The 23799-nt window shown below is 35.1% G+C and overlaps 3 protein-coding genes and 2 non-coding genes across 6 annotated transcripts; 2 read left to right on the forward strand and 3 right to left on the reverse strand.

The window, feature by feature from the left end:
* The first annotated feature begins 3601 nt into the window (after positions 1-3601).
* Positions 3602-9298, forward strand: LOC113728009 (shaggy-related protein kinase epsilon-like). Its single transcript, XM_027252461.2, has 13 exons — positions 3602-3841; positions 4915-5169; positions 5296-5388; positions 5562-5621; positions 5749-6021; positions 6147-6221; positions 6585-6641; positions 6949-7089; positions 7660-7710; positions 7795-7890; positions 8079-8162; positions 8640-8742; positions 8823-9298. Exons 1-13 carry the CDS (start codon positions 3782-3784, stop codon positions 8882-8884), a joined length of 1410 nt encoding a protein of 469 aa, XP_027108262.1. The 5' UTR covers positions 3602-3781; the 3' UTR covers positions 8885-9298.
* A 4731-nt stretch (positions 9299-14029) lies between these two features.
* LOC113728010 (E3 ubiquitin-protein ligase At1g63170-like) lies at positions 14030-18267 on the forward strand. 2 transcript variants are annotated; one of them, XM_072076485.1, is made up of 6 exons: positions 14044-14820; positions 16303-16422; positions 16521-16653; positions 17256-17420; positions 17813-18026; positions 18144-18267. In XM_072076485.1, exons 1-5 carry the CDS (start codon positions 14231-14233, stop codon positions 17987-17989), a joined length of 1185 nt encoding a protein of 394 aa, XP_071932586.1. In that variant the 5' UTR covers positions 14044-14230; the 3' UTR covers positions 17990-18026; positions 18144-18267. The 2 variants fall into 2 exon arrangements, with proteins under 2 accessions (XP_027108263.2, XP_071932586.1); XM_027252462.2 differs by having other exon boundaries at positions 14030-14820; positions 17813-18267.
* Positions 18268-19278: 1011 nt separating this feature from the next.
* LOC113728323 (small nucleolar RNA snoR114) lies at positions 19279-19366 on the reverse strand. The gene has a single exon (XR_003458051.1). It is a non-coding gene; the product is annotated as a small nucleolar RNA snoR114 (small nucleolar RNA).
* Positions 19367-19377: 11 nt separating this feature from the next.
* On the reverse strand, positions 19378-19448 carry TRNAG-GCC (transfer RNA glycine (anticodon GCC)). Its single transcript has one exon. It is a non-coding gene; the product is annotated as a tRNA-Gly (tRNA).
* A 1913-nt stretch (positions 19449-21361) lies between these two features.
* Positions 21362-22210, reverse strand: LOC113723744 (BON1-associated protein 2-like). The gene has a single exon (XM_027246720.2). The coding sequence runs from the start codon at positions 22126-22128 to the stop codon at positions 21583-21585; it is 546 nt and encodes a 181-aa protein (XP_027102521.1). The 5' UTR covers positions 22129-22210; the 3' UTR covers positions 21362-21582.
* Positions 22211-23799: the final 1589 nt, after the last annotated feature.

A 23799-nucleotide genomic window follows, 5' to 3' on the forward strand; every position in this document is an offset into this window, starting at 1 on the left:
TAGAGAATCTGAACCCCAATTTGCCTTTTAAGGGAAAGTTAATTAAAAATTTCTCATATCTCGTCAAATAAATTTTTTGTCTCGTACTTTTAAAATGGTAACTTTACGTCCATTACACGTCAAGTTGATAAAATTTGATGACAATTTAAATTTTTTTACCACCCTTTACTCTAAGTCTATCACATAACTCATATATGGTCATTTTTTTAAGAGTAAAAAAATTAATGTCTATTTATACCACCCTTTACCCCAATCTATATTCATTTTTGTCACTGAAAAAGTGAGATTTTAACTTTTTGCACATAAAAAATGACTACATGCGGGTCACATGGTAATTTCAGGCTAGAATTGGTTAAAAACTTAAACTGGAACCAAAATTTGCTCTCTTGAATTTGCAGGGGATGCAAAGTTAAAATTTTAAAAGTGAATGATGTAAAAAATTGATTTGATGAAATGTGGTGAATGTTTTAAACAATTTTCTCTTTTTTAAATGTATTTTCATTGTAGCATATAGATTATGGTCTATGATTAACTGCGTATCGCGGGTCAGACTAGCTCTGGGTTAGCTTTTGTGCAAAAACCATATCGAAATTGTGAATGCTCATACTGTCATACATGGTCTAATTTGCAGCATTTCCACGAACCTATTATTATTAGTGGATAATCATCGACCAAAACATTTATGAGACTAACAAGAATAAGCTCAAAACGGGGGAAAAGAATTCTAAGGTTCATATAATATTAGATACTAGTGGGGCAAACATGATTTACAAGACAATAACAAGAATTCTGAAAAAGTTCAGATAACAGCTGAATTTCACCCCTCGTGCATTATTTTTGTGTATTTGTATTTCTACCAAATTGTTTTTCTCCATTGTGTGTAGAACTGTTAAGTCAATCGAGTAGCTCGAAAGTTCGTTAGAGCTCGACTCGTTAAGGCTCGAGCTCGACTCGTTAATTTTGGTTAACGAGTCGAGTTCGAGCTCGAAACATGCTCGTTTAGTTAATGAGCCAAGCTTACTCGGCTCGTTTGATACTCGAGTAGTTCGTTAGAACTCGTTAATGAATGGCATATTTGTCATTTTAAAAATCAAAATTATAAAAATTAAAAATTATAGATTTTTATTAAGGTTAATTTGCACGAGTTCGAACTCGAGCTTGTAAAGCTCGAATCGTTTGTGATAAACGAGTCTAGCTCGAGCTCGAGCCACATGTATATTTAACGAGCCGAATTCGAACACATTTTAAAACTTGTTTTCCTAACGAGCTCGAGTCGAGTTCGGCAGCCAAATACTTGGCTCGATTAACAGCGGGAAGAGATCATTTGAGATAAAATAATTTGTTTCACAAATTTTAATCATCTTTTTATCTCACATACATCAAATCACAAAAAGTGTTACAGTAATTATCTCAAATAAATCATCCAAATAAACTCTTATCCAAGAAACAATATTTTATCATGGCAAAAATATTTCGTAAGGCAAGAGCTCTTGCAACTTAATGCGAGAACAATCAATCACATCATTCTCATTTGACTTGTGATTTTTTGCAAAAAAATTTTCACGTATTTCATGAATATATTTCTTAATTAACTTTTTATCTCACATATATTAAATTAATATAGTAATTTTTTTTTTACAAAAACTCCTAAAAATAACGATCCAAACGAGTACAAGAAACTAATCCCACTAGAGCGAATTTATCACACCGTTTAACTCACTTCAATTTAATCACATTAGGTGCCTTAATAATTAGTGCCTATAAATAGTTTAACACATATTACTAATAACATTTATCTGTATAAAAGTGTACTTGACATGTTTCCAAGATTCTACTCAGGGAACATAAGTCGCGTGACCATGATCTTTTAAGCCCCTTGATTCAAAAAATTTGAATTGCTTGTTTCTGTCAGAAAATATTATCGTTTTTCGTGATCACATTTCCCTATCACATTTTTTCCTTACATATATCAAATCGCAACAGTAATTTTTCCATAAAAAATGACGAAAAATGCAATCCAAACACAACCTAAGCATTCTTTGTTCCTAATTTCTGCAATTGTGGTTCAAATATCACTCACCTCTGGATAAACTCCCCAGATCTAAATACCCTCTTATTAATTAATTTTCCATGTTCTTTCTTTTTCCCATGCCAAAAAAGTCGCACAGACGACATCAAGGAAAGATTGATTCAAAGTCTTAAACTAACCGCGAGTCAGTCCAGTCAAAATGGTAGACAAACGCCCCCGAATATTCCGCTGGCATAAATAATCGTCTGAAATCCCCACTTTCTCGTAATTCCCTTCACGCGCCATACCCATTTCTGTCATTTCATCCCAATAACTAACCGCCTCGCCCTTGGATTCCTCCCCGATCTTTGATGGACGGTTCAAAGGTCCAAGTTTGACTGCAAGTACGAAAACGAGGGATGGTTGGAATGATTGGCCTCTGTTCTATGACTTTGACCATTGGAAAAGGCAGCGCCCCATCCTGATCTTGATTTGAATATAGCTTTGTCTATTTCAATTTTGGGTACACATTAATGAATAATTTAAATGAATGCCCATTTCACTTTTCATGAAGTTGTGTTTGGATATAAAATTTACTTTAAAAATATTTTATTTTACTTGCATCATAAATATATTTATATATATAATAATTGAATTCAATATTTAGTTTGAATGAATTTAAATTTTAACATGTTCAGATATGTTTGATAATAAAAAATATAACATATGAATTAATTAATTAGTATTGAATTCTTTAAATAAAACATGTTTAAAAAAAATAATTATTTACTTGTCATTTAATGTGATATACATTAAAATGCATCATATTTAGTACTTAATAATTCAATAATTTTACGGACTGAGATTTCAATTTCAAATTTTAATTTTATCGAACCTATCCTAAGTATGACGAGTATTTACCCTATTTTATTTTCCAGCAGTTGAGAACATTTGTTGAAAATTAAACTCTTAAAAACAAAAACATGGATGCAATATTTTTAATAAATTGGAAAATTAATTTAATTTAATTTGTTACATTGACGAGATTAGATACATGTTATACAATCTCTATTTAAATTCAAAATTTACCTTTTTTTTATTTGCAAGTGTGACGTTGATTTAAGCATGTTAGTACAGTTGCATAAATTATTAATTTTAAATTCTTGCACACCATAAGTTTCACTAATAAATATTTTATTAGAATTGAATTTTAATAAAAATTAAATGATTATTTTTTTAACAGCAACAGAGTTTTATTTCAAACAAAGTATATGATTGAATTCAACGGTCTGGTACATCGAGTCAAACAATCCTAACAATAATGAACCAAACATATTTTAGGAAATTTGTTATAATTAAAAGAATACTAAAATATCTGTTAATACAATTCTACTACTACTATTATTGTTTTTTTTTTCTTTAAAATTGTCTCTCTCTTTCTCTCTCGTTCTGTTTCTCCGTTGAATTCAACTGAAAGCAGGAAAGAGAGAGAGAGAGAGGGAGGCAGGAAACCTTTTCCTTTCCTTTCCCTTTCTCTTTCCTTTTCTCATTTTCTTCGGTTTCTCTCTCTCTCTCTCTCTCCCTCCTTTTTAACTTTTCATCATATTGTTTGTTGAAGAAAGACTTTCATTTGCATTGGAGAGGTGGAGAAAGAGAGAAAATACAAGGCTAATTGAGAGGGAAAGAGGAAACAGAAGGCTAACCTTTCCGCTCTTTGGATTTTGGGGTTCAATTGATTCTGAGCCGGAGAAGAGGAAGAATAAGAAATCGGAAATGAATGTGATGCGTCGGCTTAAGAGCATTGCTTCTGGCCGCTCCTCTGTTTCAGATCCTGTAATTTTCTCATTTTTTTTCTCTCTTCTTTATTTGCTTGTTGGTTTGGGAAAGTTTTGAGGAAGTTGTCATAGTTTTTTTCTTTTTCCTTACTTCTGATGTGGGTTTTCTTGGCTGTGCTAAAATATGAAAGTTTGGATTGTTTTTGTTAATTTCATTGGGATTTTGCTGGGATTTTGATCATAGGAAGAATTCTTCTGAGCTATGCAATTCTGGAGCTTTGCCGTCGTTTATGCATTTCCTTTTTTTGTTCCATTTTGCGTGTGTGTGTGTGTGTGTGTTTTAAGACAAAATATTTTAGGAGTGTTTTACTATGTCTTTTAGAGGTTTTTGTTATGGATGTTTTGAAAATACGCAGTCTTTCAGGTTCTTTGTTGGTTTATGTTAATTCTTTATAGCTAAAGATACTCTCTTTTTTCCTTTTGGCATGTGTTCTTGCAAACATTGTTCTGTCATGAGCAGAGAGAGAGAGGAAAAGGGGATGGGGGGAGGAGAGATTTTTAAGTTGTTGTGTGACATTGGGTTTAGCAGTTGTCTGGATAGGAGTATCAATATACTGTTCTTGTTTCTGGCGCTTGTATACAATATACTTGGGTTGTGATATATAGCATCAAATAACTTCTGTGATACGGAGGAGGTAGTCCCGTTTATGCTTGTAAGAAGTTTTTTAAACAAAAAGAAATTTTTTTGGATATGTTGGTGTTGGTGCTGGTTGACATTTTCTTTTTGGTCTTTTTTTCTTGGGTTATGTAACTTTTGATCTGGAATATGGTAATGGCTAGAATTTAATCTTTTTATCCTCCCCAATGATGTCCTGTTTAATCGTTGTCTCTTAGATTTCTGGTTTCATGTTCGTACAGAAAGTGGTGAAATTGTTGTCTTAGATTTGCAATCAATAACTGGTTGTGATTGCCGAAGTGGTGGTCACGTTCGGGGGTTAAACCATTGCTTTTAGTGTTTAAACATGACAAGCAACAACTATATCTTCGCCCATTATTGGGTATGGATGTGGTACATTTTCTTCTTCTATCTTCCCTGTGTTTCTGAGACAAAGTTGCATTTGTTTTTTGAAGTCTGGAGATTCTGGAATAAAGAGAGTAAAAATTGAACAAGAGGCAGATTGGAGGGTTGGTCTTGAATCAGAGTCAGTTGAGAAATGTACAACTGCTTCAGAACAAAATATGGCATCAACATCTGCAGAACCTGCTGCTAGCACATCTAAAGTTGTGGCCAGGCCTGTAAAATCGGGCTATGATGAACTTCCAAGAGAAATGCATGACATGAAAATTAGAGATGATAAATCTGATACCCATGAGGACACTATGAAGGTTAATACTAAGTTTTCGTCTTTGTCTTTTTAATGGTTCAAAGGAATTATGTTCAGCACATTGCAGTTTCTGAATAATTCAAAATGCATTTTTAGGGTCTCTAACTACTGATTTGCATCCATGCAGGATTTGGAGCCTGCTATTGTTAGTGGCAACGGAACAGAAACAGGCCAAATAATTGTGACTACAGCAGGTGGTCGAAATGGAGAAGAAAAACAGGTGAATTTATTTTCCTGGTTGAAAATTACCCAATCATGTGCTTTGCACTTTTGATTTTACCTTTACTTTTCAATGCCAAGGACTGATTGGCATGGAGCAGCACGCATAAGTGCTTTTATTTCTAGTTTTGGCCATGTTTACATATCAAGAAATATTTTTGTTTTTTGTACCAGACATTGTCATACATGGCTGAGAGGGTCGTTGGCACTGGTTCATTTGGAGTTGTCTTCCAGGTACTAGAATGAATTGTTGATGTAGAATGTATACTGATGTTTGGTTTCTGCTTTGATAAATCGTCTGTCGCATTGTCCTTATCAGTTGGCTTTCTTTTCTTGGCCCCTTTATTGTTTTGCGATCTAGGCCAAGTGCCTGGAAACAGGTCATTCTGTTGCCATAAAGAAAGTGCTCCAAGATAGGAGATATAAGAATAGAGAACTGCAAATAATGCGCTTGCTTGACAATCCAAATGTAGTGCAAATGAAGCACTGCTTCTACTCTACAACTGAAAAGAATGAAGTGTACCTTAACCTTGTGCTGGAGTATGTTTCTGAGACCGTCTACCGAGTTTCAAGACACTATAGCAGAATGAATCATCACATGCCGACTATATATGTTCAGCTGTATACATACCAGGTCAGTTTGACTGCTCTAGGTTCTTTTCTTGTTGGATGGAAGTCTTGGTGGTGTAGTGAGAAGGGATGTTGGCTAGTTATTCCCTTCTGAAGACACATTTGGTGACAATTTCTTGCTTTTTTCAGATTTGTCGTGCGCTCAATTACTTACACAGTGTAATTGGTGTATGCCACCGGGATATTAAACCTCAAAATCTATTGGTGAGCTTTTATTTTTATCTCCTCTTTAAAGCTAGTATTAATCTAGATGGGGGTCATTTAATTCAATAGTCTTCATTTGTTGGTGAAATTGTAGTAACATCTTGCTTAGAACTGTGCAATAGCACTTGTTTTCCCCTCATGTTTTGTGCAGATTACTCTGACTGGTTGTGTTCTAAATTCTTACCCAACCAAGTATAGAACATGATTAGCAGTTTTGAGGATTTAGTACCTCATGTATTCAGGAGTTTATATCTTTGCACGGCCTAGGTGATAGACGGGGGTTTAAACTCTCTAATTTGTTTCTTTCATATTGCAATTTTAAACTCTGAACTTTGAAGTTTGACAATGAAAACCATACTGCAGGTCAATCCCCATACTCATCAGCTGAAGATATGTGATTTTGGAAGTGCAAAAATGTTGGTATGTTGTGCTTCTCCTGATATTTTGGCACCTATTTCTTGTTCTCATTTAGCCTCTTTTAAGCTGTTCAAAAGATGCAGTTTAAATTTTTGAAGAGGTAGTTTGTCTTGAAATCAAAAGCTGTTTTCCAGAGGTACCTCGATTCTGTTTCTCAGAATTGACCTCTTCCAGCATAAAAGAAACTATTGGGAACCAAAAACTAAAAGAACATCTCAAAGCATCGTTTAAGTTTACAATTAGCTGGAATTAGTTGATGTTTTGGCCCTTGATCATACACTGTTCGCTAAGACTGCATTTCATTTTGCAGGTGCCTGGTGAACCAAATATATCTTATATATGCTCTCGTTACTATAGAGCTCCAGAGTTGATATTTGGGGCGACTGAGTATACTACTGCAATTGACATGTGGTCTGTTGGTTGTGTAATGGCTGAACTGCTTCTAGGACAGGTTTGTGAATATATTGATATTTTTCCTAAAACTTTTTTGTGAACCTAGTCTTTAATTTATCTTGTCGTGATTTTTTTTTTTAACGCCAACATGTAGCAGCTTTTTCATGGTGTCCCTTCGATGTTGAATTGAGTGTGTATTTTCTGCTTCCATGATACTGGATATGTAGCTAAGTAACTTCGTATGTCTAAGTTACTACTTTCATTACTAGGCTTTATGCGTTCAAGATACATGCTTCATTATAAACACGTGCTTTTAATTACATGTGATTGCTTTTTATAGCATGCCATACATTATTAAAATTATAGAAGTAGGTATCGAAGGCATATGGATTTATGAAATGTCTACTATTGGTATGTAACTATCTTTTCTCCTTTTGTTGTTCCCTACCTTTAAATGCGTGCCTCCTATGCTTGAATTGTATATGACTTGGCTTAGAATTTTTGGAGAACCTGTTTTGGGGTTTTTTCAGATATTTTTTTTGTCAAATTCAATGTATTATGCTATCATTTTTTCAAGTGGACAATTTAGGAAAGTTAAGCCTGATGTACCAGAACTGCTTATGTGCAGCCTCTCTTTCCTGGAGAAAGTGGTGTTGATCAGCTTGTGGAAATCATAAAGGTACATAAGACTATTTTCGGTCTTATTGTTTTGAATAGAATCACTCTTTCTTGTGTTGTAATTGCTTTCATTCTGTGATTTCAGATACTGGGAACCCCAACAAGGGAGGAAATTAAGTGCATGAATCCAAACTATAGTGAATTTAAGTTTCCTCAGATCAAAGCCCACCCGTGGTACAAGGTTGGTTTGAGATCTATATGGATGATGACTCCTCACTGTCCATATTTTTATTTCTTCAATTCCCAATTGCTTCAGTTGGGCTTATCTTAGATCTATGCAATGTGAATTATTTGTGGTACATTTGAAAGCCATCCAGCTCTCTAGAGACAAACGGAAAGGAAAATCTGAAATTTAGTTCTGTTCTCTAGGTGTTTCACAAAAGAATGCCTGCAGAAGCAGTGGATTTAGTTTCAAGGCTGCTTCAGTATTCACCGTCTCTTCGCTGCACTGCTGTAAGTACTTGAGTACCATGTCATGGCAACACTTTTTCAGTCTTTTTTATTTTGGGCATGTACGATGTTGATTGGGATGTGTTTGAAGTCTTGACATTTACTCATCTTGATTGGGCTTCATGCTATTATATGATACTGAGGCCAAGTATGTTTATGTCATGGGATCAATGGTTGCTTAAGCTTCAACTATGTATATTCACCTATCTACCCTTTCCTTTACTTAGGAAGTACTTAGTGCAGTGATGCTCTGGCTTCCTTTAGAAGTTTTATGAGTACGCTAAATTGTGTCATTCTTGGTCCCATCAAAGATATCCCTGCTTTTGATGAATCCCTGGAACTGCTACCAATTTTTAGATGTCTCAAGCTCGTAATATTAGCTCTTGATTTGCGTAGTGCTGTTTGGAGAACAGTGCACCATGAAATACATAGAGTTTTCTGAGATATTTATCTAGTTTTGATTATTTTTGTTGTGTTCAGTTGGAGGCGTGTGCACACCCTTTCTTTGATAGTTTGAGAGACCCAAATGCCTGCTTACCAAATGGGAGAGCCCTACCTCCATTGTTTGACTTCACACCTCAAGGTGAGTACAGTTCTTGGTTTGGTTTTCTAGCTCTTTATTAGCTCAGTGCTGTAATAGGATTATGCTGGTACTCTTTGCAGAGCTCTCTGGTGCATCTACTGAATTACGAGATCGTCTTATTCCGTCACATGCTAGGCAATGAGTGTTTTTGGACTGCGGCTGTCCGTAGGCTTTGTAAATGGGTTTTTGGATGCTTACTTGCTCATGCAGGGGTTAGTCCCCGGCTTAGTAAAACTGTCCCAACTTCGGCGGCTTGTGGAGTATTTATGTGGAAGGAGTGTATTAAAGTCTAATTGACCATATGTTTGGTTTTCGACGGAGGTGCTGACCAAGTTCTTCATGGACTCGGCTATGGGAATTACTAGAGCATATATAGTTTAAACAGCACATATGGTTTGATGCCTCAGCTGTGATTAGATGAGGAGAGTTTTCCCTGTTTGTTATCATGTTGTAGCAATGTCTAGTTCGTCTGCGTTCATGGGTAAGAGTGGTTGCACACGAACTGGAATTACCTTGTTAATGTAGGATATATGCTGAATGTAATTTGCTTCGTCTACCTATCAGTCTCTTTTTCTTTGTTACCTTTTTGGTTTTGGGCTTTTTGGTTTTGGTGGAGTGGAAAGAATTAGAAGGGAAAGATTTGGAGAAAGTATCATAATCACTTCGTGAGAGAACCTGTGAAACTGATATATTCAGAGCTGTGAAGGATAAAACATGACCCAAATAAAAAAAACAAAGACGTGAAGGGAAGAGGTAATCAACTTTGAAATGAGGATTGTACTACCAAAGTATATGATTGCAAAGGAGATGATGAGTTTGCTCATTCGAGGAAGTAGATGTTGACTCGGGGCTGAAAAATGAACCCTAAACCTATTTGATTCTCAAATTGAGTTTGGCTTTGGCTTTGGCTTGTTAAGAGCTTATTCAAACTTGATTTACTAATTATTTAAATCAAATGTTCGATAACATTCAAATTCAATAAAAAAAATTCGTTCAATTTGGTTCGATAAATAAACAAGTCAAATTTGAACAAAATTTCAAATTCATTAAAATAATCAAACAACGTTGAAAATTAAGGTATTCGACTTGATGAGATTCTTTTGTAACTATTCGACTCTTTGGCACAAGTGTTTTGCAAAAGTGGCAGTTGGTGATTGCAGGATTGCAAATTTGCAATCTCTAGACCACCATTTGATGCTTCAAGATGCTTTTCCAAATTAACTAAATTCTTCCCCACAAAAAAAAAAAAAAAACTTTTAACTATTGTTCTCTGGGAGCTCTTTAGTCAAACCCTACATCTTTTTAGTCTACAACTTTTTCAAGACAATACTTCACATATTTTTTGAAACATTAATTGTCTATAGAATCTGATAAATTAGCCTATACTGTTTCCTTAATTAAACCCTACACTAATGATGCTTTTCATTCTCAACACGTAATGAAACATCAACCCTTAAATAAATACATAGGGTAAACTATCTTAATGCCGGTGGTTAGCCGCTCCAAATACAAGATAGCTGATGACTCAATATGTTATAGGGCAAAATTTCCATTTGGTCCTTAAACTTTAATGATTTCATACTGTTAACTCTATAACTATTAGTAGTATCTTTTTAACCCTTAAATTGTTAAAAAGTATACTTGTAAGTAACCTTTCCCTCAATTTGAGGTGTTAAATCAACTATTTTACCCATGAAGAAAAGTATCAAAACATTTCCCACCTCCGTCATGAACACATCAAGAAATTGAGTGTTCTAGTCTTCTTGGTCCTATCCGAGAGAAAACCAGCAAGATTTTTGGACTAGCATCAATCTGATACAAGTTCATCGAGAATGTGAAAGATAATCTGATATGCTCAAGTAAGAGGCCACGGCCGCCTATGACTACTGATTCTTTTTTGGATGGTATAACGAAGCAGGTTTCCGTATGGTGATTAAATATGAACTGAGTAATTCAATACTCCGTGTCAAGTTTAACTTGGTTATAGCTAGTTCAACATTATTTTTGTCAACTAGAGTTTGTTAATTTCGTAAACTTAACAATTAAATCCCACTCCTCCTCTGTTGAAAAAGAAAAAAAAAAGAGAAGGGACTTTGTCCCTTCAGGTCACTCCAATGCCTAAAACACTACTATTTTGATTAAAGTGAGGTCGGGAATGCAAGATTGCATACCTCATAGGTTGACAAAAGTATTTATACTAGTGAAACTGGGGATGAAACGATAAGATCTATTGGTATAGTCTGACTTCATAGAGTAAAGTATAGTAGTCGTGACAGAAGTAGATATAAATCATAGGATGGTTGATTGTCACATCAATCATCTTTCAATAACAAAACGAGACTCTTGTATTATTCAACATGCTAAGGAAAAAGTAAAATGAAATCATGCTTTAACATGATATTGTTCAATTGTATTTGGCTGATTAGGTATCTTATATAGGTTGGTGTTCTAAGCATTATCTTTTAGACTAGATTGACTAGTATTTTAAGACCTCGTTTAGAGTTGCGGTGACTTATAAAAAAATATTTCTGATACAAGTAAATTTAATAAAAGTGCTTTCAAATTACCGAAGTTAGCCTACTTAAATTACAGGAAATTAATTATCAAACACTTTACAAATACTTTTAATGCTTAAATTCTTTTTTTTTTTTTTTTGTAAACGCACCACAACTCAAACGGGACTTAAGTTATATCATAGACAATATCACTTATAAATATAAAAAGTTTTTCTGTCCACAATTTGATCGAGTGAGATTTGAAAAATTCGTGTAGAAGTTAACGATTGATTCGGTTAGTGCAACGTGTCTTCAATCAAGGGGGCAAGATCCTACGTACGTAGGTGCGAAAATTCCTAAAATTTAGAAATTGAGAGATAAAATAATGATAAATTTAAGAAAATTAATAGTAATGATAATTGTGTAATTTTCAAAATTACAAATGCGTTAAATTTTCTATTTTCTCATAGAGTACTCCATATGGTTTGTAGTAACGTATTTGAAAGGGGATTGGATTAGGTGATATAATGGAAGAATTTATAAAGATGGGGAGTTTCCGGATCCAAACTTTCTCCCGCTCATAAATAAAAGGGATAATTGCAGAAACCTCCCCTGACTTTTATAGTAATAGCATTGACCTCCCCTATCAATTTTGAAATAGCACTGACCTCCCCTATCAAAAGTTGGAGACAATTTAATAGGCAAAAGTGGGTCAATTTACTAAAGTACCCCTAACATGATTTAATTTTACCAAATGAATGTGACGAGTACTTTCATCAAACCCAACAAAACATTTGTTAATAAAAATTACACTAAATTAACTATTTATGGATAGTTTAACTAATTAACTAAATAACTAATAATCTAATTAATTAATAACTAATTATCTAATTAACTATTAACTATTAACTAATTAACTAATTATCTAATTGTTAATAGTTATTAACTAATCAAACTATTTCTGCATAATTAAACTAATTAACTATTAACTAATTATCTAATTAACTATTAACTAATTAACTAATTATCTAATTAATTAATTAACTAATTAACTAATTTCTGTTTATCTAATTAACTAATCTCTATTTATCTAATTAACTAATTAACTAAAGCTGTTGTCTGTCTGAAACTAATAAACTATTTGTATGTTAAACTAATTAACTAATTAGCTGCTTAACTAATTAACTACCTAATTATCTAATTAATTAATTAACTAATTAACTAATTTTTGTTTATCTAATTAACTAATTAACTAATTATCTAATTAACTAAAGTTGTTGTCTATCTGAAACTAACAAACTATTTGCATGTTAAACTAATTAACTAAAGCTGTTGTCTATCCTAAACTAACAAACTATTTGCATGTTAAACTAATTAACTAATTAACTGCTTAAGTAATTAACTAACTAATTATCCAATTAATTAATTAACTAACTTTTGTTTATCTAATTAACTAATTAACTAAAGTTGTTGTCTATCCGAAACTAACAAACTATTTGCATCTTAAACTAATTAACTAATTAACTGCTTAACTAATTAACTAAAGCTGTTGTCTGTCCGAAACTAACAAACTATTTGCATGTTAAACTAATTAACTAATTAATTAATTAATTAATTAACTAATTTCTGTTTATCTAATTAACTAATTAACTAAAGCTGTTGTCTATCCGAAACTAACAAATTATTTCCATGTTAAACTAATTAACTGCTTAACTAATTAACTAACTAATTATCTAATTAATTAATTAACTAATTAACTAATTTCTATTTATCTAATTAACTAATTAACTAAAGCTATTGTCTGTCCGAAACTAACAAACTATTTGCATGTTAAACTAATTAACTAATTAATTAACTAACTAATTAACAAACTATTTGCATGTTAAACTATATGCAGTACGCATTACCTATTTAAAGTATCGGCTCTTTATAGGTATTTTACTTTTAAACATTTAATTTATGATAAAAATATCAATGTTTGTAAGTAAAATTCAAAAAGTGTTACAAAAAATATCAATATTCTTACTTTCAAACATTTAATTTATGGCCCTATGCCCCTCCCTTTTTGTAAGAATATTACTGTAACACTTTTTGAATTTTACTTGCAAACATTGATATTTTTATCATAAATTAAATGTTTAAAAGTAAAATACCCATAAAGAGCCGATACTTTAAATAAGTAATGCGTACTGCATATAGTTTAACATGCAAATAGTTTGTTAATTAGTTAGTTAATTAATTAGTTAATTAGTTAAGCAGTTAATTAGTTAATTAGTTTAACATGCAAATAGTTTGTTAGTTTCGGACAGACAATAGCTTTAGTTAATTAGTTAATTAGATAAATAGAAATTAGTTAATTAGTTAATTAGTTAATTAATTAATTAGATAATTAGATAATTAATCAAATAATTAGTTAATAGTTAATTAGTTTAACTATTAACTAATTAGATAATTAGTTAAGCAATTGTCAAGCAAATAATAATTGTCAAGCAAGAAGAGGTCAAAATTGGAAGAAATTTCTGATCTCACTTCTACAAAAGCTGTTAGGAGGTTTCTGCAACAAATTGTTACTGTTCAGGGGAGGTGAATGCAATTTCTAAACCTAGAGGGGAGGTCAGTGCAAATGTCAGAAATCTCAGGGGAGGTTTCTGCAATTATCCCTAAATAAAAATAGAAAGTCGTAATGGGAAGGTACTTTACTTGTATTTATGTGAATGGTCAGTCAAACAGTCAAAAGATGGAAATGGGGAAATTGTGCTTAAAAATGCCATTATTTACATTCTGCTGTTTGGTCCGGACAGGAAAATCAGCTGATTGCCTGATTCACATTTCACTATCCTTCCTTCTAAGTTGAGCACACCTAACTTCAATTCTCAAATCATCATCACCGTCCGATCAACCCCCTCTTTCTCTTCTCTTCTATTCTAGGGCTTTCTAATTTCATTTTCATTTCTCAAACCTACGCTCAGTGATCGGAAAACGCCAGAGAGAGGATGTCAACGGCCAGAGCCGCCGGCGAAAATAATAATAATAATAATTCAAATGAGAGCGGAGGCGGAGTGGATACGACGCCGTTGCTGCGCGACCAGATCTTCCGTAGCCGCCCGTTCCTTCGGAGGCCGCCCAGTCTGCGAGGGGCAGCTCGCTTCTTGCGTCGGGCGAGCAGCCGGCGGATGCTGCGGGAGCCGTCCATGAGGGTTCGTGAAGCTGCGGCGGAGCAAATTGAGGAGAGGCAGAGCGATTGGGCCTACTCCAAGCCGATAGTGATTCTGGACTTGGTATGGAACGTCGCCTTCGTGATTGTGTCGATTTCGGTGCTGATTCTCAGCCGCTATGAGAAGCCGTCGATGCCGTTGAGGCTCTGGGTGGTGGGATATGCTTTGCAGTGTTTGCTTCATATGGTTTGTGTGTGCGTCGAGTATAAGAAGCGGAGTCAGCAGCGGTATTTTATGGGTGAGCCGAGCTGGAGAAGCGGTGGGAGTAGTAATCGTGGTGATGGAATGTGGAATAGCGGGAATTCGAGTTCCGGGAGTGATGATGGGGATTATAGTTCTGATAGGAGGCATAGCGATGAGGAAACCAGGTAAGGTTTCAATTAAGGGAAAAAAAAAAAAATCCCCCCGTTAACAGAATGCACAGTAGATTTTGGAATTAAGTAGGGTTTCCCCCATTTCGTGGATCTTCATGACGTTTTTCAGTTTCAAAAATATGTGAAATTTGAGAACTTTTGTTAGATGTGTTGACAGAGGAAGGGATGCACTTCCGGAAATGTGGTAGGATGTGTGATAATGTCAGCTTTACTAATCTTGGGTGTTGAACTAGGAGTTTTGGAGAGGATAGTGTATCGTATTGGTATTAAAATGCTAAAACCTAGTAACTTGTGCTGAAATTTCAGCTTCGAGTGTATGTCTTTGTGGAGGAGTATGTAGGAGAGTGTCCATCAAGTTGAAAGGTCAAGTTTTTGAACATTTTTTTCAACTTCTGTGAACAAAGACGATTGGTTACTAAAGGAAAGTTAATTAAGAAAATGTGGAATTGATGGCCTTTGTAGTTGCCAGATATTAGATTCAACTGGTAATCCTTAAGAAATGCTTTTAAGTATCATATTGATGCTCAATATTTTCATTAGAGTTCAATTTTACCATTTGCCTGGGCATCAGAAGCTAAGTGTGCATAGAGAAAATTAGTGTAATCTAGGTTCACTGTTTAATGATGCTCTACAATTTTTGTCTGTGTGAAAAGTTTCATTGAAGGATGTTGTATATGAACCTGAATGATCTTGTCCAAGTGATTCTTGTATTAGGGCATGTTCTTAATCTAGGAACTAAAATCAGAAGATTTTTGCAATGATTAAAATTGAAATTTTTATATATTTGAACCTTTTAGAGTCAATTTTTATTTTCAAGCTCAGTTTTTAAGCGAATATTGCAACATAATCAACACATAGGGATGAAAGGGAGACTAGTTCATTTGGCATTTGGTGGCTCACATATTTAGGGATTGACGACAGATTGAGAGACAAAAGCATAAAGGTTCAACACTCTTGTCATTCAAGGTTACCTTGAGAATGAAGAAGTATGGAAATTTGTTGTAATGATGTTTCTTGCAGCTAATATTTAACCTTTGAAAGTTGTTTTCATCTTCAATTGCTATATATCATTTTTCATGAAGAGATGCATTTCTGTGATTTTCTAATCCATCAGATCCCTGAATGAGCCCCTTGGGGTGCAGCTCACCTGGTTGTGTCGTCTGTCTTTACAGCATCGACCACGGTTCGAATCTCCCCGAATTAATGCGCTGGGCATCCTAAGGGGCGGGGCTCTGCTCAGCCGCAGGGGATTAGTTTGGGTGATTTCAGGATACCCCTGTGTCTACCAAAAAAAAAAAAAAAAAAGATCCCTGAATGAGCTGGTCACACATAGGAAAAAACATTTCACACCTCCAATACAATGAGCAATGTTTTTTTTTTAAATAACACTAGTATGCTTAAAACTTAAGACTTAAAGAGGGAAGCCACTTATTTCTACCTTTTAGCATAACAATCTGTGATTTTTATTTGTTGCAGTGTTGCTAAGCATTTGGAGTCTGCAAATACAATGTTCTCATTTATTTGGTGGATCATAGGATTCTACTGGGTATCTGCTGGTGGCCCTAATTTGACTCATGATGCACCTCAACTTTACTGGTCTGGCCAAGCACATGCTCTTCTGATGCAGCCATTACTAATTTAATATAGTCTTTCCTAATGTATCATCGATCAATTTTTTTTCTTTTTCTCCACAGGCTTTGCATTACCTTTTTGGCATTCGATGTATTCTTTGTTGTTATCTGCGTTGCTGTGGCATGTGTCATTGGAATTGCAGTTTGTTGCTGTCTGCCCTGTATTATTGCAATCTTGTATGCTGTGGCAGATCAGGTAGTTCATGTTTCAGAATGTTTATGCTAGTCTGATTACTTGTTGAGGATGACATGGAGGATTTCTTTATATTTTTTCCCTTTATTTTCCAACAGCATATTCTTTCAATCTGATCCATAGATCAAACCTAGAGTTGATGGTAAAGAACCTTAAATAAGTTCAATGTGATAGCTAAAGTTTCAAGTTACAAAATTTTTGTTCTTCTTTTTGTTTAAGCAGATAAGATCTGCATCCCTCTCTGCCACAGTGTTCTCCTTTCGGATGGAGGACTGAACTTCTTCCTACCTCTCTTATATACGAGTATGGGTGAACCTTTGCATGTGATATAACAGGATCAAACAGTTTGTTACTTGAGAATTTTGGCTGTGTATTCAAAAGTGAATACCTTTTAATGACTTCATTTGCACTTCAAGCTTAGTACTCTGTGTGGTTATCAAAATGGCTTTCTGACTAGGTTTCAAATAGATTGACTTATTGTGTTCATAAGTTAGTCCTCTTTCTGCAACGAAGTTATATATATATATATATATATATATATATATATATGTATGTATATGTATATGTATCTTCCATAATTCAGCAGTTGAGTGTGCATAATGCAGGAAGGAGCAACCAAAGAAGACATTGAACAACTCCCAAAATACAAATTCCGGAGATTTGGTGATTCTGAGAAACAAAATGGCGAGATTCAAGAATCATTTGGAGGAATAATGACTGAATGTGATACTTCTACACCAGTTGAGCATGTTCTTCCGCTGGAAGATGCTGTATGTTGTTCTGTTCTTTGTCCTATTTTTCTATTTAAGATGAAAATTTTGATGACTTGGAACTGTATCATATTGCTGCTCCCATTAGTTGCATGTAAAACAGAGGAGAGTTGGAGTTTAGTTTATCTGGGATTACACAACAGAGAGACAGTATATTCTTTTGCAGTTTGAAGCTGGCTGGGATTGGGTGGGTGAATGGTTTCGTTGGGGAGGAAGAGATGGAATTGGATTTCATTTTGACTATGAGATTGTTTATTAATTTAGCTGTAGGCTTTAGCTGGGTCCGTCTCTTGAAAGTGATTCATGTGCTGAGCAATTTGAAATGGGTTTAAGTGTTTTTCCATATTACAAGCAAATTTTCTTTTCTCAGCTAATGCTGTGGTAAATTGCAGGAATGTTGCATTTGCCTTTGTACATACGATGATGGAACTGAACTGCGTGAACTTCCTTGCCGTCATCATTTCCACAGTGCCTGCATAGAGAAATGGTTGTACATCAACGCCACCTGTCCTCTATGCAAGCTCAATATTCTGAAGAATGGCAACCTGAGCGGTGGTGAAGAAGCATGATCTAGATACATCAGCGGTTGCTTCTCATTTTGCACGTGTAAATGAGTGCTGACATCTTTTGGAGCTAATGCTTCTTATGTATTGCATTGTAACTGCATGTTGTACTTGTGCTTGTTTTGGTATGTATGCTTATTTTGTTGTGCTTAATGTATAGGGGATCCATTACTTGTGGACGAACTCGGTTGTAGTGCTGGTGCAGAGATGAGAGCGCTATCCTATGTTCTTTTCTCTTCATCGTCCTCTTCCCCCTTGTTAATGGCAAAATTCCTAATTGTCTAGCTGCCTTTTTAACTTCTTTATGGAATATTCCTTTTTTTCTCTTTTTATTATTGTGACTAAAACCTTGCACCAGCTTGATGTGTGAGCGCCAATAGTGCAAACAGCGAGACAGATATTGAGCCGACTGCAATGGGCTTTGAGTTGTGGGATAGGTGGTAAAATAGTTATCTTCTATACTTGACGGGAGAGGTGGTTAGGTTTGCTGATTTACTAACTATAGAATGCAAAGTGATTTATTTGATTTTTTAACATCCCAAAAGACAATAAATAAAAACCATTGGTCTTCTATCTCTCTTGGAATTTAGCAGGATAACTTGTAAACTCCCATTTCTCCGTTACGAAAAAGGAGGGAGACTAGACTAGGCCAGTTAAAAGGGAAGGAAAACATTAATGCCTTTCAAAGTGCATTTTTCGTTCCATCGTCTAAGGAGAATTTTCGGGCTTCTGAGGGATGAGAATTGGTGGTATCTGGTTGGCTGATGGCCGTAGCTATGAGTAGTATTAAGTTACCCAAGGGTCTGAACTTTGAAGTGCTTGGGATGCGGGAACCAGGAAGTCCTTGAATTAGATTCCTGAACTTGTATTTCCTCGGGGAAGAGAGGTACATCAACAAACCCTGATCATTCAGCAATTAGATCAGTAGGGTGCGAAGAGTGACGAATGGAATTAATTGATTGGAAGTGCAAAGTGCAAAGATCATTCAGACTCTGGCGTGAAGGGAATGTCTGCGCAGACTGGCTTTGCCAAGGAAAGCCTTTCTAGTGGTATCGAACATGGAAGCAAGTGTTTCTACTGCCTTCTCTTCCACATCATCTCTCTCGTAGTCATAGCTCATAGTGGGGTTGCTGCAGCTTCCCGGGCTCTTTTGTATCTTAGTATTAGTAGCTAGTAGGGCCATGTGGCCGTCCATAGGATCTAAAAGGGAAAATTGAATTTTCCAATAAACAAAGGACAAAATTAACCAAAAAAAAAAAAACACGCACACACCAAAAAATGAAGGGGGGATTGGAAAGCTCAGCAGCGCCGCCTTTTCATCCGAAATATCGGAAGAAGCGACAGACCCTACTGTCGCATTGGGCGCAGCATTCATCACGGCTACCAACCTCCTATGCACCAGCCGGGAATCGAACCCGGGTCTGTACCGTGGCAGGGTACTATTCTACCACTAGACCACTGGTGCTTTTGAGGAGGCGGTCCTTCCTTTCCCTTTTCTTACGACCAGACATTGGGAGCAGAAGAGCGACAACCTTCTCTGTTTTTTCCCATTCCGTGGTCTGGACCTTGATAAATTTTGAGTATGCACTTTTCGTAGTGTTTTGAGGCCCATGAGTGGAGGATGCATTTGCAACCTTCAAACTATCTGATCTTAGCGTCACATAATAGCATAGTTAGAAAAATTGGATAATTTCAGAAATCTCTCACAAGATTTCTGACTATTTCAGATTTTAAAAATTATACTAACCTCCCTTGGTTTTTATTATTTTGTAACATTTAAGTCCAACCAACAATTAAAAAGTGACATTAGAAAAGGGAAAATAATATGATTTCCACCATTGCCTTTCATCTACTAAATTATTTAATTAATCTAATACCCACCCAAAATATTAAAGAAAATACTAGAATTTGTTGTTTATCATCAAGAGATTAAATCACATATGGCATAAAAAATACTACATCTATAATTTTATTTAATATAAGATCTAAATTGTTCTTTTCAGTTATGAACTTATCGTCAAACATGATAAACAACAAAAAATCAAAAAATTTGTAACCAAAATAATGGACTATTACAAAGAGCGAATTTTAGTACCATAAAATTCTTAACAACTAACCTTAATATGTTCATAAGAATATTTATGATGTTAAAGCTTGTTTTCTGTAATATTTTGGTTGCAAATGTTTTGATTATTTATTGTTGATAATGTTTGACCATAGGTATGTAAATGAAAATAATAATTTGGATCTTGTATTAAGTGAAAAATATAACATGATACACTATTTTTTGATATACTATATGTGATTTGATCCGTAATGATAAACAACAAATTCTAGTGTTTTTCTTTAATGTCTGGGTTGGTATTAAATAAATTAAATAATGTAGTAGATGACGGATAATAATGGAATCATATTATCTTTTCTCTCATAATATTAATTTTTAATTATCGATTGGGCCTAAATGTTACAAGATAATTAATCTCAGGACAGGTTAGTGTAATTTTTGAAAATTGGAGGGAGGCCAAGGAAATAGTCAGAAACTTTAGGGGAGGTTTCTCAAATTATCCCTAGTAAAATATGGGATTGGCATAATACAATATATTATATGTATCATGCATATTATGTAGAATTTTTTTATACCAATTTTAACTTCTATTCTTTTGTATGAGCTGTTAAATTTATTAAAATTTCATCAGTTTATAACTTATATATATATATATATATATATATATATATATATATATATATATAAATCTAGAGATCATGTTATATGTAGTTCTTATTTTGTATATAAACAAGAAGACAAGTCATTGTTCTCACTCAAATTTTAGAATTTTTTTCATGCATAATAGTTGCAAAGTTAATTATTTTTTCTATTCAAAATAAGGATTAGATTAACACATAATCCACCTATCCCAAATTAATGTTTCAAACTTTAATTCACTGCCTCTAAAACTATGACTGATTTATTCGCTTGAAATCCTCCCTTAATCCTTCCTTGATCATGTAATCTATAAAAGCAATCTAAAATTTAAAATAAGCAAATCCTCAACTTTTGAGAATCACTAGGGATTTGAATAGGTCAAACCCTCACTGTCAATTACAATAGCCATCCATATAAACCAGCTTCCATTTAATATGATATGATACGATGGCTATCCGCATAAAGCCAGGTAACTAGCACTATCCCACTAACATACCTATGCATTTAAGCTTCAGCCAAAAAGACCCCGCAAATGAAGTAGTGATCTGAAGGCACAACCAAGTAGAAATTTGGGATGAAAAAAACACATCTTTATCGCTTTATTATTAATTGAGTATATTCATAGTTAATCTCCCAACTCATGCTCAAACCTAACAAAACATACTCAATTTGGATGGACTGAGCATCATTGAAATCTTGTATTCATTCTGGAAGTGGCAAACTCCACTCCACAACCATTGCAGATAACTATTTTGAATTTTCAAAAGAGCAGTATCAAACTCTGGAAGAGATTAAAATGTTAAGTCATACTTAACCAATTATGTACAATTTGTCAGTCCAACCCTTGCCAGGTGGGAAAAATTGGAAAAGAAAGGAAAATCACCACTATTTGACTCTATGACCAAACTGGAATACCAGTTACGACTCCTTCGCCGTTGGAAACCTGCTGACCTCCCACGGCAATCCCAGACCACGGACGCGAGCAACCAGCGGAGTGGCTGCTGCAACCGCCGCCATACGCATTCCTGACACTCGACGAACTCTTAACCCTAACGGAAAGATTAAGAATCCCATTCCTTTCACCGTGACAATCCCACAACCTGTAACTCAAAAAGTGCAGATAATTCTCGGGAACATAGTCTCCCAAGAAATCAGAAGCCGGGATCACTGCCGTCCCAACAATTCTGCTTCCGGCAGCAGTCTTGCATCGAACTTCCGCCGTGAAATAACGTGCATGCATGGGCATGTCCATCACGAACTTCTCATCCCATGCAGGATAGCCGCCTCCATCTTTATCCATCTTTGTCGTTTGCTCCTTAAACGAGTCGGTTTTGATGGTCACGAAGGCGTTTTTCTTGACGGGTTGCTTTCGATTTATACGTAGATCCTCTCCAGAAATCACCGTAATCTCCAAAACCCGCAAATCATTCGAACTCCCCATGATTGTTAACTTATTTTTTTCCCCCCTCCCCTGTGGATTCTTTTATCAAGAGATCAAGGGAAGGTTTGGATGGAAGCTTGAGAGAATAAATGTAGTGCGATATATATAGGAGGGGTAGAGGAAGATCGGAAGAAAAGAGAGAGAAAGGAGGAGGCTGTTTCTGTAGATAAGAAGTATGGGTTTCGTGGAAAGTGTGAGGAAATAAGTGGGTATCAGGATGCTATAAGATGGTGTACTATACGCAGATATTGTTGTATGTTGAAAAAGTCATGAGTTGGACTGACCGATGCAGCACAATCCGATTTGGAAAGGTCCAAATACATTCCAATAGTGAAGTGGGCCGGCAGCAGCGGAGACAAAATCAAATGTGTTTGGAAGTTTCATTGTCACGTGACCCAAACATTCAAATTTGGCTGTGGTTCTTCTTTTATTTTACCGGATAAATTCAATCAATTTGTCGTAACTCGAAATTGCATAGGCTTCTCTTTGCAAGTATATTGTCACCACACGATAGTGTATTGCTCTCGTCGTAGTCCCCGGAGCCCCACGCACGTTTTATTATCCAACTAATTAACCTTTTTCTTCCTCTGATTTTTCCTCCATTATCTACAGAGATGAAGTAAAAAGAATTGGCAAACTACGTGCCAACAATAAGCTAATAAAGTTTTGATGTTTTAAAGTCCTTCAAATACCCTTTTTTTTTTTTTGGTAAAATCAAAATGATGTCTCTAATCACCTTCAAACTCTATTCGTCACGCTGGATCCAATCACCATTGATCTTCTAATGCCTTTCTATTAATACACAGAAAAGGGGGGAAAAAAAAAGAAAGAGAGAGAGAGAGAGAGAGGGAGTATTGTGGTTGGCTGCCTCCATGATCTCTTTCATTCCTTTTTTTTTTTTTTTTGTCTTTTTGGAGTCAAGAAAGAGTTCCAATAAAACATTGGGTTAATTCCATTTTATCTCTCCAAACTTTGGACGATTATCCACTTCAATCCCTAAATTTCAAAATGGAACACTTAAGTTCCTAAACTTATAAATACCTCCCACTTAAGTTCCTAAACTTATAAAATGGGACACTTAAATCCCTAAACCCTTATAAAATGAGACACTTCGACCACCAACGACATTCAGGATTTGTTAACAATTTTCCTTAAGTGGGAAGTGTTATAAGTTTAGAGACTTAAGTGTCCCATTTTGAAGTTTAGTGATTGAAGTGGGTAATCGTCCAAAGTTTGGGGGGATAAAGTGGAATTAACATTTCATAATCTCTTTCTTCTTTTCTTTCTCTGTTGTGGGTCAAGGTCAAACTTCTGAATGGCAACCTTTTTTGTCCTTTTCAACTTCCTTCGCGTTGGTAAAATTTCCAAGCGTGTGCGCCACAAGTCCCCGTGCATCGTGAAATGCTTTTCTTCAATAGTTCTCTTAATAGTACTACTCGCATATTTTCCACCTGCTTTGTTTTTTTCTTCTTCTTTAGAAACTATTTTGAGTAATAATTCCGCCGTGGACCACCGTTGAACATCACGTTTTAACCCAGCACAGATCGAACGGAGAGATTTTGTGGGTGATGGACGGAGTTCGCAGGCACCGACCAGGGTGGTGCCACTGCCACATGCAGTATCGAGTCGAGGGAGGTCAATTGACCCCTTCAAATTCGAGAAAGTTATTGT

This window comes from Coffea arabica, chromosome 2c (assembly GCF_036785885.1).
Source record: "Coffea arabica cultivar ET-39 chromosome 2c, Coffea Arabica ET-39 HiFi, whole genome shotgun sequence".
Lineage (NCBI taxonomy): Eukaryota > Viridiplantae > Streptophyta > Magnoliopsida > Gentianales > Rubiaceae > Coffea > Coffea arabica.